This window comes from Siphateles boraxobius, unplaced genomic scaffold, assembly GCF_051911475.1.
Source record: "Siphateles boraxobius isolate OS27281-9 unplaced genomic scaffold, OSU_SipBor_1 234, whole genome shotgun sequence".
NCBI lineage: Eukaryota > Metazoa > Chordata > Actinopteri > Cypriniformes > Leuciscidae > Siphateles > Siphateles boraxobius.
In genome coordinates this window covers 281468-294462 of record NW_027508849.1, presented here as the reverse complement: position 1 = coordinate 294462, position 12995 = coordinate 281468, and the positions used below count along the sequence as shown (strand labels likewise).

The window sequence follows — 12995 nt, the reverse complement described above, 5'->3', positions numbered from 1 at the left end:
AAAACCATTCCAAACCTTATTTTACTATTATTTTTATACTCTATACCAGGGGTCGGCAACTTTTTTGTCTTGAAGTGCCATTTTTAAGTGTTTATCACTGTGCCATAACCCCACCCCAATATGTATAAATACACATATTTTAAATATTCATATTGGCTAACATAGAAATGGTGCAGAACCTTAAAAGGGCCTATTTCTGAAGCAATTTTTCATACAATTTGTTTTACTTTTGTCAAAATCCGTTAGTTTGCTTGTTTCCAGCTTAAAATTAGACTTTGAATAACAGATTTCCAGAGGGCCTGTTTACACCTGGTCATTCATGCGTTTTAAATGGTTAGATAGCTATCCGTTTTGTTAAAAATGTTACATTTACAATGGGCAACGGAACTGTCTCCTGCAAAATTCAATTCCTGCGCTTTATGCAAATTTAACAGCGTTCACGTCAAAGAAAGCAACATCAAGACCAAAGACCGCAATTGGAGAGAGAGAGAGAGAGAGAGGCTTCAGCATTGGTGGGATAATTTATTACTTTTAATGAAGACGATTCAACTGTGTGCTTCAGGATGAGACGCTGAACTTTGTTTCATTTGCAGCAGTTTTCTGTTCAGTTTTCTGTTCAGCCCCCAGCCTCCCTCAAGCCTCCTTCTTCACTGCTGGTTCTGCCCCCAGCCTCAAGCCTCCTTCATCACTGCTGGCTCTGCCCCCAGCCTCAAGCCTCCTTCATCCCTGCTGGTTCTGCCCCCAGCCTCAAGCCTCCTTCATCACTGCTGGCTCTGCCCCCAGCCTCAAGCCTCCTTCATCACTGCTGGCTCTGCCCCCAGCCTCAAGCCTCCTTCATCCCTGCTGGTTCTGCCCCCAGCCTCAAGCCTCCTTCATCACTGCTGGTTCTGCCCCCAGCCTCAAGCCTCCTTCATCACTGCTGGTTCTGCCCCCAGCCTCAAGGCTCCTTCATCACTTTTTCGTCCTGCCCCCAGCCTCAAGCCTCCTTCATCACTGCTGGTTCTGCCCCCAGCCTCAAGCCTCCTTCATCACTGCTGGTTCTGGCCTCAGCCTCAAGCCTCCTTCATCACTGCTGGTTCTGCCCCAAGCCTCAAGCCTCCTTCATCACTGCTGGTTCTGCCCCCAGGCTCAAGCCTACTTCATCACTGCTGGTTCTGTCCCCAGCCTCAAGTCTCCTTCATCACTGCTGGTTCTGCCCCCAGGCTCAAGTCTACTTCATCACTGCTGGTTCTGCCCCCAGCCTCAAGTCTCCTTCATCACTGCTGGTTCTGCCCCCAGCCTCAAGTCTCCTTCATCACTGCTTGTTCTGCCCCCAGCCTCAAGCCTCCTTCATCACTACTGGTTCTGCCCCCAGCCTCAAGTCTCCTTCATCACTGCTGTTTCTGCCCCCAGCCTCAATCCTCCTTCATCACTGCTGGTTCTGCCCCCAGCCTCAAGCCTCCTTCATCACTGCTGGTTCTGCCCCCAGCCTCAAGCCTCCTTCATCACTGCTTGTTCTGCCCCCAGCCTCAAGCCTCCTTCATCACTGCTGGTTCTGCCCCCAGCCTCAAGTCGCCTTCATCACTGCTGTTTCTGCCCCCAGCCTCAAGCCTCCTTCATCACTGCTGGTTCTGCCCCCAGCCTCAAGCCTCCTTCATCACTGCTGGTTCTGCCCCCAGCCTCAAGCCTCCTTCATCACTTTTGGTCCTGCCCCCAGCCTCAAGTCTCCTTCATCACTGCTGGTTCTGGCCCCAGCCTCAAGTCTCCTGCATCACTGCTGGTTCTGCCCCAGCCTCAAGTCTCCTTCATCACTGTTGGTTCTGCCCTCAGCCTCAAGTCTCCTTCATCACTGCTGGTTCTGGCCCCAGCCTCAAGCCTCCTTCATCACTGCTTGTTCTGTCCCCAGCCTCAAGTCTCCTTCATCACTGCTGGTTCTGCCCCCAGCCTCAAGTCTCCTTCATCACTGCTGGTTCTGCCCCCAGCCTCAAGCCTCCTTCATCACTGCTGGTTCTGCCCCCAGCCTCAAGCCTCCTTCATCACTGCTGGTTCTGCCCCCAGCCTCAAGTCTCCTTCATCACTGCTGGTTCTGCCCCCAGCCTCAAGTCTCCTTCATCACTGCTGGTTCTGCCCCCAGCCTCAAGCCTCCTTCATCACTGCTGGTTCTGCCCCCAGCTTCAATTCTCCTTCATCACTGCTGGTTCTGTCCCCAGCCTCAAGCCTCCTTCATCACTGCTGGTTCTGTCCCCAGGCTCAAGCCTCCTTCATCACTGCTCGTTCTGCCCCCAGCCTCAAGCCTCCTTCATCACTGCTGGTTCTGCCCCCAGCTTCAATTCTCCTTCATCACTGCTGGTTCTGTCCCCAGCCTCAAGCCTCCTTCATCACTGCTGGTTCTGTCCCCAGCCTCAAGCCTCCTTCATCACTTTTTGTCCTGCCCCCAGCCTCAAGTCTCCTTCATCACTGCTGGTTCTGCCCCCAGCCTCAAGCCTCCTTCATCACTGCTGGTCCTGCCCAGCCTATGACTCCCTCCTCCTCTGTCCTCAGTTCCTCGGCCCTGCCTCCACTGGCTCCCTTCAGCTCCCCAGCTCCTCCTTTTAGTAAACCCGTCCAGCTACACAGATCAGCTTTGGTCTTCCTGGTCTCCAGCCCTTCCCTGGAGTCGATCCCCTGGCTCACCTCGAGCCTCCGAGCCTGGACTCCTCATCGGCCCTCCGATCCATCAGATCCACATTGGCTCCACTCTCCCTCAGTTCCACCAGCTCCATCTGTTGGACTCCGCTGGGCTTCCTTGTTCCTCTGGCTTCACCTCAGACTTCTGGGTCTCCGGTTACCCTCTGGCTCTGCCTCATTCTGCAGAGCCCCTGTCTCCTCCTCGGTTCCGTGAGGCTGTGGCTTCGTCTCGGCCCTCCAGCTTACAGTGTCACCCCGGGTCTTCATCCCCTTGGTTCCTGGGTCACTCCTGGCTCCTTCCTCCATCTTCTGCTCCTTTATCCTGCCCACTGCACCTCCTCCAATGAACTATGTTTCTGTTTTTCTTAGTGTTTGTTTCTACACTAAGGTGTAGTTTCTGTGCAAGGATGCACCTTCCATGAGGGAGAAGTTATGTCAGGTTTATGTTCTGTTTCTTTTGGGATTTAGTTGCTTTTGCCCTGTTTCCCTGTGTTTCTGTTTCATCTGCATGTATGTTCCTGCTCTTAATTGGTTGCTTTGGTTTTTGATTAGTCCTCCGCACCGTGTCTAGTCTTGTTTAGTCTCTGTGTATTTAAACCCTCTGTTCAGTTTAGTTTGTTAAACATGTTTGATATTCAAGACTCTTGATTAGGCTGCCTCCGACAGCATACCCAAATAGCCAATGAGAGTGAGCAAGAGGCACCAACCGTTGCATGCTTTTATAGCTTAAACATGACAGCCACAAACATGTCTCGAAAGTGGAGTCTAACATCATGTAACATCTGCATTAGCATTAGCCAGATTGCTGCTAGAAATAACAATTAATTACCAACTAACCCCTAGCTCATGCTGCAAAGTGCATAAGCCACGTCTATACTGTCACATTTGATCACTCGAGTTTCTGTGAGATCTCGCTAGTGTGTCCCAGGCCTTAGACTGCTGGGTAACACTTTATTTGACAATATTACAACATTATATTTGTCCTTATTATGTGTTACATGTACGTACCATAGTAATCACAGAAAATTTTGCATAATTACATTGAACTAACCCTTAGCCAAACTCTAATCCTATAGTAAGTACGTTAATTAATATTACTCAGTACTTAAATATATAATTGCACTGTAAAAAAGACACCTTAAAATAAAGTGTAACCGACTGCTGCTAACGGAACCTCTACTTCATTGTGGAACCATCTGTGACATATAGGTAATTATATATATATATATATATATATATATATATATATATATATACACTCTTATCAATAGACTGTTTTCAGGTTCATATGAGTGCAGTAATTCAAAGAAAAACAATGGAATATTTAATATATTTCACAACCACAAGAAACTCTTTTCACTGTTTTTAATGGAGCTGTTTTGCATTATACAGTTTAGTTAAAAAAATTAAATAATAAATAGAGATCAAAGTTTCAATGTAAAACCCCCCCAAAAAATCTAATATTTACAAAACAGTTGAGTCTCCTTCAAAAACGTGAATACAGTGCATTTGAAATTTATTGACCGGACACATTCTAAAGTTCTCAAATACATCATACATCCAGCATCATTTAGTGTAACAGAAACCAAATCTTTAATGTAAGTGAACAAAATCTCACTCATTTTTTTAAAAAGCAGGTGAAAGACATCAGACTGGAAGCAGAGCAGCAGAGGCTTCACGTCTCACACTGTCGTGTTACTGCAGCGCTGCTGGAAACTGCGGACTCTGTGTGAAATTCTGTTAGCTAAATAACACAGATCCGAATCCTCGCGAATCATGGGAAGGTCCAGCAGCTCTGAGGAACCATCAGCCACCCGGAGCACGTCTCTCTTGCGGAGTTTCTTCTGCAGACGGCGGTCCACTAAGTGCTTCAGACGCAGGATGGGAATCTTGTACTGAATGTGCAGACCGGTCAGAACCGGCTCGAGTAAACGTGCCCAACCTGGAGGAAAAACACCAGCGTATGAATGTAAGGATGTGCTTTAAAGGGAAAGTTCACCTAAAAATTAAAATTAGCCCATGATTTACTCTCCCTCAAGACATGCTAGGTGTATATGACATTCTTCTTTCAGACGAATACAATCAGAGTTATATTAATAAACACCCTGATGCTTCCGAGCTTTATAATGGCAGTGGATTGCAACCATCAGATTGAAGCTCATAAAAGTGCATGTGTCCATCAGTGCATCTATCCATCATAAAAGTACATCTATCCATCATAAAAGTGCATCTATCCATCATAAAAGTACATCTATCCATCATAAAAGTGCATCTATCCGTCATAAAAGTACATCTATCCATCATAAAAGTGCATCTATCCATCATAAAACTGCATCTGTCCGTCATTAAAGTGCATCTGTCCATCATAAAAGTGCATCTATCCATCATAAAAGTGCATCTATCCATCATAAAAGTGCATCTGTCCATCATTAAAGTGCATCTATCCATCATAAAAGTGTGTCTATCCATCATAAAAGTGCATCTGTCCATCATTAAAGTACATCTATCCATCATAAAAGTGTCTATCCATCAAAAAAGTGCATCTGTCCATCATTTAAGTACATCTATCCATCATAAAAGTGTCTATCCATCATAAAAGTGCATCTATCCATCATAAAAGTGCATCTATCCATCATAAAAGTGCATCTGTCCATCATAAAAGTGTGTCTATCCATCATAAAAGTGCATCTGTCCATCATAAAAGTGCATCTGTCCATCATAAAAGTGCATCTGTCCATCATTAAAGTACATCTATCCATCATAAAAGTGTCTATCCATCATAAAAGTGCATCTGTCCATCATAAAAGTGCATCTATCCATCATTAAAGTGCATCTATCCATCATAAAAGTGCATCTATCCATCATTAAAGTGCATCTATCCATCATAAAAGTGTCTATCCATCATAAAAGTGCATCTGTCCATCATAAAAGTGCATCTATCCATCATAAAAGTGTCTATCCATCATAAAAGTGCATCTGTCCATCATAAAAGTGCATCTATCCATCATAAAAGTGCATCTATCCATCATAAAAGTGCATCTATCCATCATAAAAGTGCATCTATCCATCATAAAAGTGCATCTGTCCATCATAAAAGTGCATCTATCCATCATTAAAGTGCATCTATCCATCATAAAAGTGCATCTGTCCATCATAAAAGTGCATCTATCCATCATAAAAGTGCATTTATCCATCATAAAAGTGCATCTGTCCATCATAAAAGTGCATCTATCCATCATAAAAGTGCATTTATCCATCATAAAAGTGCATCTGTCCATCATAAAAGTGCATCTATCCATCATAAAAGTGCATCTGTCCATCATAAAAGTGCATCTATCCATCATTAAAGTGCATCTCTCCATCATAAAAGTGCATCTGTCCATCATAAAAGTGCATCTGTCCATCATAAAAGTGCATCTGTCCATCATAAAAGTGCATCTATCCATCATAAAAGTGCATCTATCCATCATAAAAGTGCATCTATCCATCATTAAAGTGCATCTATCCATCATAAAAGTGCATCTATCCATCATAAAAGTGCATCTATCCATCATAAAAGTGCATTTATCCATCATAAAAGTGCATCTGTCCATCATAAAAGTGCATCTATCCATCATAAAAGTGCATCTGTCCATCATAAAAGTGCATCTATCCATCATAAAAGTGCATCTATCCATCATAAAAGTGCATCTATCCATCATAAAAGTGCATCTATCATCATAAAAGTGCATCTGTCCATCATAAAAGTGCATCTGTCCATCATAAAAGTGCATCTATCCATCATTAAAGTGCATCTGTCCATCATAAAAGTGCATCTGTCCATCATAAAAGTGCATCTGTCCATCATAAAAGTGCATCTATCCATCATAAAAGTGCATCTGTCCATCATAAAAGTGCATCTATCCATCATAAAAGTGCATCTGTCCATCATAAAAGTGCATCTATCCATCATAAAAGTGCATCTATCCATCATAAAAGTGCATCTATCCATCATAAAAGTGCATCTATCCATCATTAAAGTGCATCTATCCATCATAAAAGTGCATCTATCCATCATAAAAGTGCATCTATCCATCATAAAAGTGCATCTATCCATCATAAAAGTGCATCTGTCCATCATAAAAGTGCATCTGTCCATCATAAAAGTGCATCTATCCATCATTAAAGTGCATCTCTCCATCATAAAAGTGCATCTGTCCATCATAAAAGTGCATCTGTCCATCATAAAAGTGCATCTGTCCATCATAAAAGTGCATCTATCCATCATAAAAGTGCATCTGTCCATCATAAAAGTGCATCTATCCATCATAAAAGTGCATCTGTCCATCATTAAAGTGAATCTATCCATCATAAAAGTGCATCTATCCATCATAAAAGTGCATCTGTCCATCATAAAAGTGCATCTGTCCATCATAAAAGTGCATATATCCATCATAAAAGTGCATCTGTCCATCATAAAAGTGCATCTGTCCATCATAAAAGTGCATCTGTCCATCATAAAAGTGCATCTATCCATCATAAAAGTGCATCTGTCCATCATAAAAGTGCATCTATCCATCATTAAAGTGCATCTCTCCATCATAAAAGTGCATCTGTCCATCATAAAAGTGCATCTGTCCATCATAAAAGTGCATCTGTCCATCATAAAAGTGCATCTGTCCATCATAAAAGTGCATCTATCCATCATAAAAGTGCATCTGTCCATCATAAAAGTGCATCTATCCATCATAAAAGTGCATCTGTCCATCATTAAAGTGAATCTATCCATCATAAAAGTGCATCTATCCATCATAAAAGTGCATCTGTCCATCATAAAAGTGCATCTGTCCATCATTAAAGTGAATCTATCCATCATAAAAGTGCATCTATCCATCATAAAAGTGCATCTGTCCATCATAAAAGTGCATCTGTCCATCATAAAAGTGCATCTATCCATCATAAAAGTGCATCTGTCCATCATAAAAGTGCATCTGTCCATCATAAAAGTGCATCTGTCCATCATAAAAGTGCATCTGTCCATCATAAAAGTGCATCTATCCATCATACAAGTGCATATATCCATCATAAAAGTGCATCTGTCCATCATAAAAGTGCATCTGTCCATCATAAAAGTGCATCTGTCCATCATAAAAGTGCATCTGTCCATCATAAAAGTGCATCTGTCCATCATAAAAGTGCATCTGTCCATCATAAAAGTGCATCTATCCATCATAAAAGTGCATCTATCCATCATAAAAGTGCATCTGTCCATCATTAAAGTGCATCTATCCATCATAAAAGTGCATCTGTCCATCATAAAAGTGCGTCTGTCCATCATAAAAGTGCATCTGTCCATCATAAAAGTGCATCTGTCCATCATAAAAGTGCATCTGTCCATCATAAAAGTGCATCTGTCCATCATTAAAGTGAATCTATCCATCATAAAAGTGCATCTATCCATCATAAAAGTGCATCTGTCCATCATAAAAGTGCATCTGTCCATCATAAAAGTGCATCTATCCATCATAAAAGTGCATCTGTCCATCATAAAAGTGCATCTATCCATCATAAAAGTGCATCTGTCCATCATTAATGAGCATCTGCACTATCATACTGCTGATATTTATGTTACTTCCGATGTCACAAGTTGCATAAGTTGCGTTTTAGGCTTAAGTCGGATCCGTATGTGCGTTTGCCCAGAAGCTAGTTATTTTACTTTATAAAGTTTTAAATATTAATATTTTTCTTACACAAACTCATCATTTTGCTTCAGAAGGCCTTTATTAACCAGCCGGAGCCATAAGGAGCACTTTATGATGGACAGATGCACTTTTATGAGCTTCAATCTAATGGTTGCAATCCACTGCCATTATAAAGCTCTGAAGCGCCAGGGTGTTTATTAATACACTTAATACACACTTGATTTGTTAAGCGCTGTGAGTCAGTGTGAACGCGTCTGTACCGCTGTCAGTGAGTTGTTGGCAGGTCGCACACACACTGTCGTGCCAGCGCGATCCGGGCAGCAGCCGATGCTCAGCGTCGCAGGTTCTGTGAGGCTCACACACTGCATGCGCTTGTGTCATGTTTGCAAACCAGCCGTCTGCGCAGACCTCACACACCGTGTCTCTGTGCGGCGTCCCTGCAAACACACACACACACACACAATGCATCACAATCACATAATCCTCCTTCAGGCTGAATCACTGTGCGCAGACAGTGTGTCACTGTGGTTTAACACAGGTTGTTGCTGGAAACACAACATCTGTTTTGTTAAAGACACTAATTTTCTTTTAATCATAATGATCATAGAGTTCATAAGTCCAACTTTACAGTTGCCAAGCGCAGAACTCGTGTTTAGGTGTGAGTGTATGAGCTGTTGCATGGCAACCGTAAACAGACTCGATGCGATGCGTTTCCACAGTTATTAACTGAATCAGCAACGCTTTTTACATTTTCACTGAAAGTACATTTAATAACACTATACTTTAATTTAATGCTGAGGTCAAAACACAGTTACAGCTGAGAGTTTATAATACAGTGAGTGACTTCTTTTCTCTGAGAAACCTGTGTCCATAGTTAAACTGAAAATCATGAATTATTCAGTATATTAACTAATAACTTTTATTGAACTTTGCTGTCTTTTATCACAGCAGAACTTAAATGTAATAAATTAAATAATTTACTGTATATAAATACATAAATACATACATTTTTTAAATTAATGTGTGATATTAAAATAATATTTTGAGTAGGCTAATTCATTTTTAATTTACTATATATTTCAATGTCATAAGATAATAAAACGTGTGATATTAAGAACATTTTGAGTAATTAATGTATAATATATACACACAATTTAGTTTAAGATAAATTACTTATAGGCTATAAAACACACACACACACACAAACACACACACACACAAACACACACACTCTCTCTCATACATTTTTTAAATTAATGTGTGTTATTAAAATTAGATTTTGAGTAGGCAAATTAATTATTAATTTAATATATATTTCAATGGCATAAAATAATGAAATATGTGATATTAATAACATTTTGAGGTTATATTAACGTATATAAATTACTTATAGGCTATAAAACACACACACACACACACACACACTCACACGTGTGTGTTTTCCTCAGGTAGGCTTTATCTCACCTGCAGCTTTGACTCCGTGACCCGCTTTACACCCGGTGTGTCTCTTGCAGAAGTGCTGATCCCAGTAGAATCCGGGCTCACATTCACACACCGTGTTCACGGTTCCGTTGCACGGGCGCGCGACCCGCTGGTGGTCCGAGCACGCGTCGCACAGCAGACAGTCCGGGATGTAGTTCCAGAACTCGGTGAACAGACCCGGGCCGCACGGCACACACTCGGTCCGGTGAGAGCGCGTGCAGTGCGCGCGCATGCGGAACCCCGGGGCACAGCGGTCGCACAGCAGCGTCTCTCCGGTCACCGGGTCCCGGCGCCGGTACAAGCGAAAGTGACCATCCGCAGCCAGAGCCGACAGAACCGGCACAACCAACAGTAAGAAAAACAACTGGAGAGAGGAAATATCCGTGAATGATGAGACGTTACTTTCACACACTGATCACAGAACACTTCCTAAAATGTAACAACGAATCAAGGGTTTTCTGTAAAGCTGATTTGAAACAATGTGTCAAGTGAAAATCGTGATACAAATAAGCATGAACTGAACTGGTGTGATCTGTCACTCACCATCCCGCGCGCCGTGCCTGCCGGACTTCATTGATGAGCGCGGTGCGCGCGCTTTATATAGAACTCACTCGCTCGCTCACACACACACACACACACACACACTCTCTCTCTCTCTCTCTCTCTCTCTCTCTCTCTCTCTCTCTCTCTCTCACACACACACGCACACGCACACGGAATCAATCACATAGAGAAAATAAACAAGTCATCAGATGAGAATACCTTAGAAGTGATGCTCGCGAATGTTACAGTGAGGTGCTGAAACTCCAGAAGAAAACCGCTGAAAAAAGAAAACTCACATTAATGGAGAAACTCGAGGCACAGCAACAGAAAACAACCACACACTCCAGAGTTAACAGGAAACGTTTTCTCAAAGTTATGAACAGACGTTCGTTCAAATGTATCTGCTTTTTAATAACGTTCTCAAAACATCAGCAAAAAAACATTATTTATACATCATTCATGGAGCGTTTCTTTTTTGACACGTGACGTTTTTGTTGGATGTTCATTAACGTTTTTTAAATGTTAGCCTACTTCTTGTTTCAGAACGTTCAGAGAACATTCAGAAATAATGTTTTTTCATAACTTAATGAGAACAGATCGTCCGATGTTCGTCATATGATGAAGATCTTGTTGTTATCATCAGTTCTGTTTAGAGTGATAAAAACCCATCAGATCCTCACAACTCTAATGCATTTCATAAGGCTGAATTAATTGAATAAAATATATTTTTTTCTTAAAAACCATCATGAGGTAATTTATTGAATTAGTGCACTTAAAGGCATGCATATTAATGTTGTTATCAATGAATTATTGATTTGAGAATTTACTCTATTGTCTGAAACTGAATTCACTTCATTAATTTTGCAACGTTATTTTCCAGTGAAGCTGTTTTGAGACAATCTGTACTGTGTATACTCTGCGTTTGATTTCTAGAACACAGAATATTAGATTATTAGAATATTTTAGATGAACATGAACCCTGATTCATTTTTTCAGTTTGAGCTCGAGCGCCTCCTGCAGGCGGAGGATGATGATGACGACGATGATGGTGATGAAGATGATGAAGAGGATGATGATGATGATGAAGATGACGACGATGATGGTGATGAAGAGGATGATGATGATGATGATGAAGATGATGATGAAGATGACGACGATGATGATGGTGATGAAGAGGATGATGATGATGATGATGATGACGATGAAGATGACGACGATGGTGATGATGATGAAGATGATGATGATGATGATGATGAAGATGACGACGATGATGGTGATGAAGAGGATGATGATGATGATGATGATGATGAAGATGATGATGAAGATGAGGATGAAGGTGATGATGACGATGATGATGGTGATGATGATGGTGATGAAGATGATGATGATGATGATTATGGTGATGAGGATGATGATGATGATGAAGATGATGGCGATGAGGATGAAGATGATGAAGATGAGGATGATGATGATGATGAAGATGATGAAGAAGATGATGATGATGGTGATGAAGATGATGATGATGGCGATGATGAAGATGATGAAGGTGATGATGAAGATGATGAAGGTGATGATCTCGGAATTGACTCTTCGTTCTGATGACTTCATGTCAGAACTTTAATGTCGACACGCTGGAATCATTCATTACAGTTACAGAAACTATGAAACTATAGACTGTGTCTGTTCCCCGAATTAGGAAATACAAAAAACTTCCAAACCCATCTAACAGTAAAAATTTAATTGATGTTCAACAAATAAAAAACAAATATAATACAAATGAACAAATGATAAAGCTCATTTCTATCAGAGTTAGTACTGGCTGCAGATAAAGTCCTAATTGTTGGTGATTTTAATAATCATTGTAGACAACGAAAAATACATGGAAGCAGAGCTCGATCGCATACAGAGAGGCCTTAAAAATTAGAAGAAAATAAACATAATCCTAGGTATTTATTTCGAAACCGTGGCTAAACTAACGAAAAATAAAGCTTCAATCCCAGACGTTTTCCAGCCAGCACAGCAGTAATTACTTTATGAACTTCTTTACTTACAAGATTGATAATATCAGGGATAAAATTATAACTATGCAACCGTCTACTACAGTATCGCATCAGACAGTGCAGTGTAGTCTCCCTGACGAAACCTTACAGTCATTCATTGCTATAGGAGAGGGTGAATTTTACAAACTTTAAATCGCTTGTTTAAAAGGCCGATCTCGAATCTACCTTTTCTGTCACAGATACTAGAAAAGGCAGTATCCTCAAAACTGTGTTCCTTTCTTGAAGGAAATGGTATCTGCGAGGATTTTCAGTCAGGATTTAGAGCGCACCATAGAACTGAGACAGCTCTCATTAGAGTCACAAATGATTTGCTCTAATCATCCGATCGTGGTTGTATCTCTCTATTAGTGTTACTCGATCTTAGTGCTGCATTTGACACTATCAACCACAACATTCTTTTAAAAAGACTCTAAATTATGTTGGCATTAGTGGAATTGCATTAGCATGGTTTAAATCATATTTATCTGACCGCTATCAGTTTGTAGCAGTAAATGAAGAGATGTCTTATCGATCACAAGTTCAGTATGGCGTACCACAAGGCTCAGTACTAGGACCGCTGCTGTTCACTCTGTACATGCTACCC

The 12995-nt window shown here is 41.3% G+C and overlaps 1 protein-coding gene across 1 annotated transcript; it reads right to left on the bottom strand.

The window, feature by feature from the left end:
• Nucleotides 1-3997: 3997 nt before the first annotated feature.
• Nucleotides 3998-10378, bottom strand: LOC143748443 (tumor necrosis factor receptor superfamily member 11B-like). Its single transcript, XM_077240486.1, has 4 exons — nt 10353-10378; nt 9792-10173; nt 8588-8764; nt 3998-4588 (listed from the first exon to the last, which is right to left on the bottom strand). Exons 1-4 carry the CDS (start codon nt 10353-10355, stop codon nt 4329-4331), a joined length of 822 nt encoding a protein of 273 aa, XP_077096601.1. The 5' UTR covers nt 10356-10378; the 3' UTR covers nt 3998-4328.
• Nucleotides 10379-12995: the final 2617 nt, after the last annotated feature.

Bases quoted from the DNA above. Each gene is read 5' to 3' on its own strand.
- LOC143748443 (XM_077240486.1), bottom strand. The intron at 8,765-9,791 runs GTGAGATAAAGC...GTGTGTTTGCAG, and splicing joins TCACGGAGTCAAAGCTGCAG to GGACGCCGCACAGAGACACG. The intron at 4,589-8,587 runs GTACAGACGCGT...TTTTTCCTCCAG, and splicing joins CCAACAACTCACTGACAGCG to GTTGGGCACGTTTACTCGAG.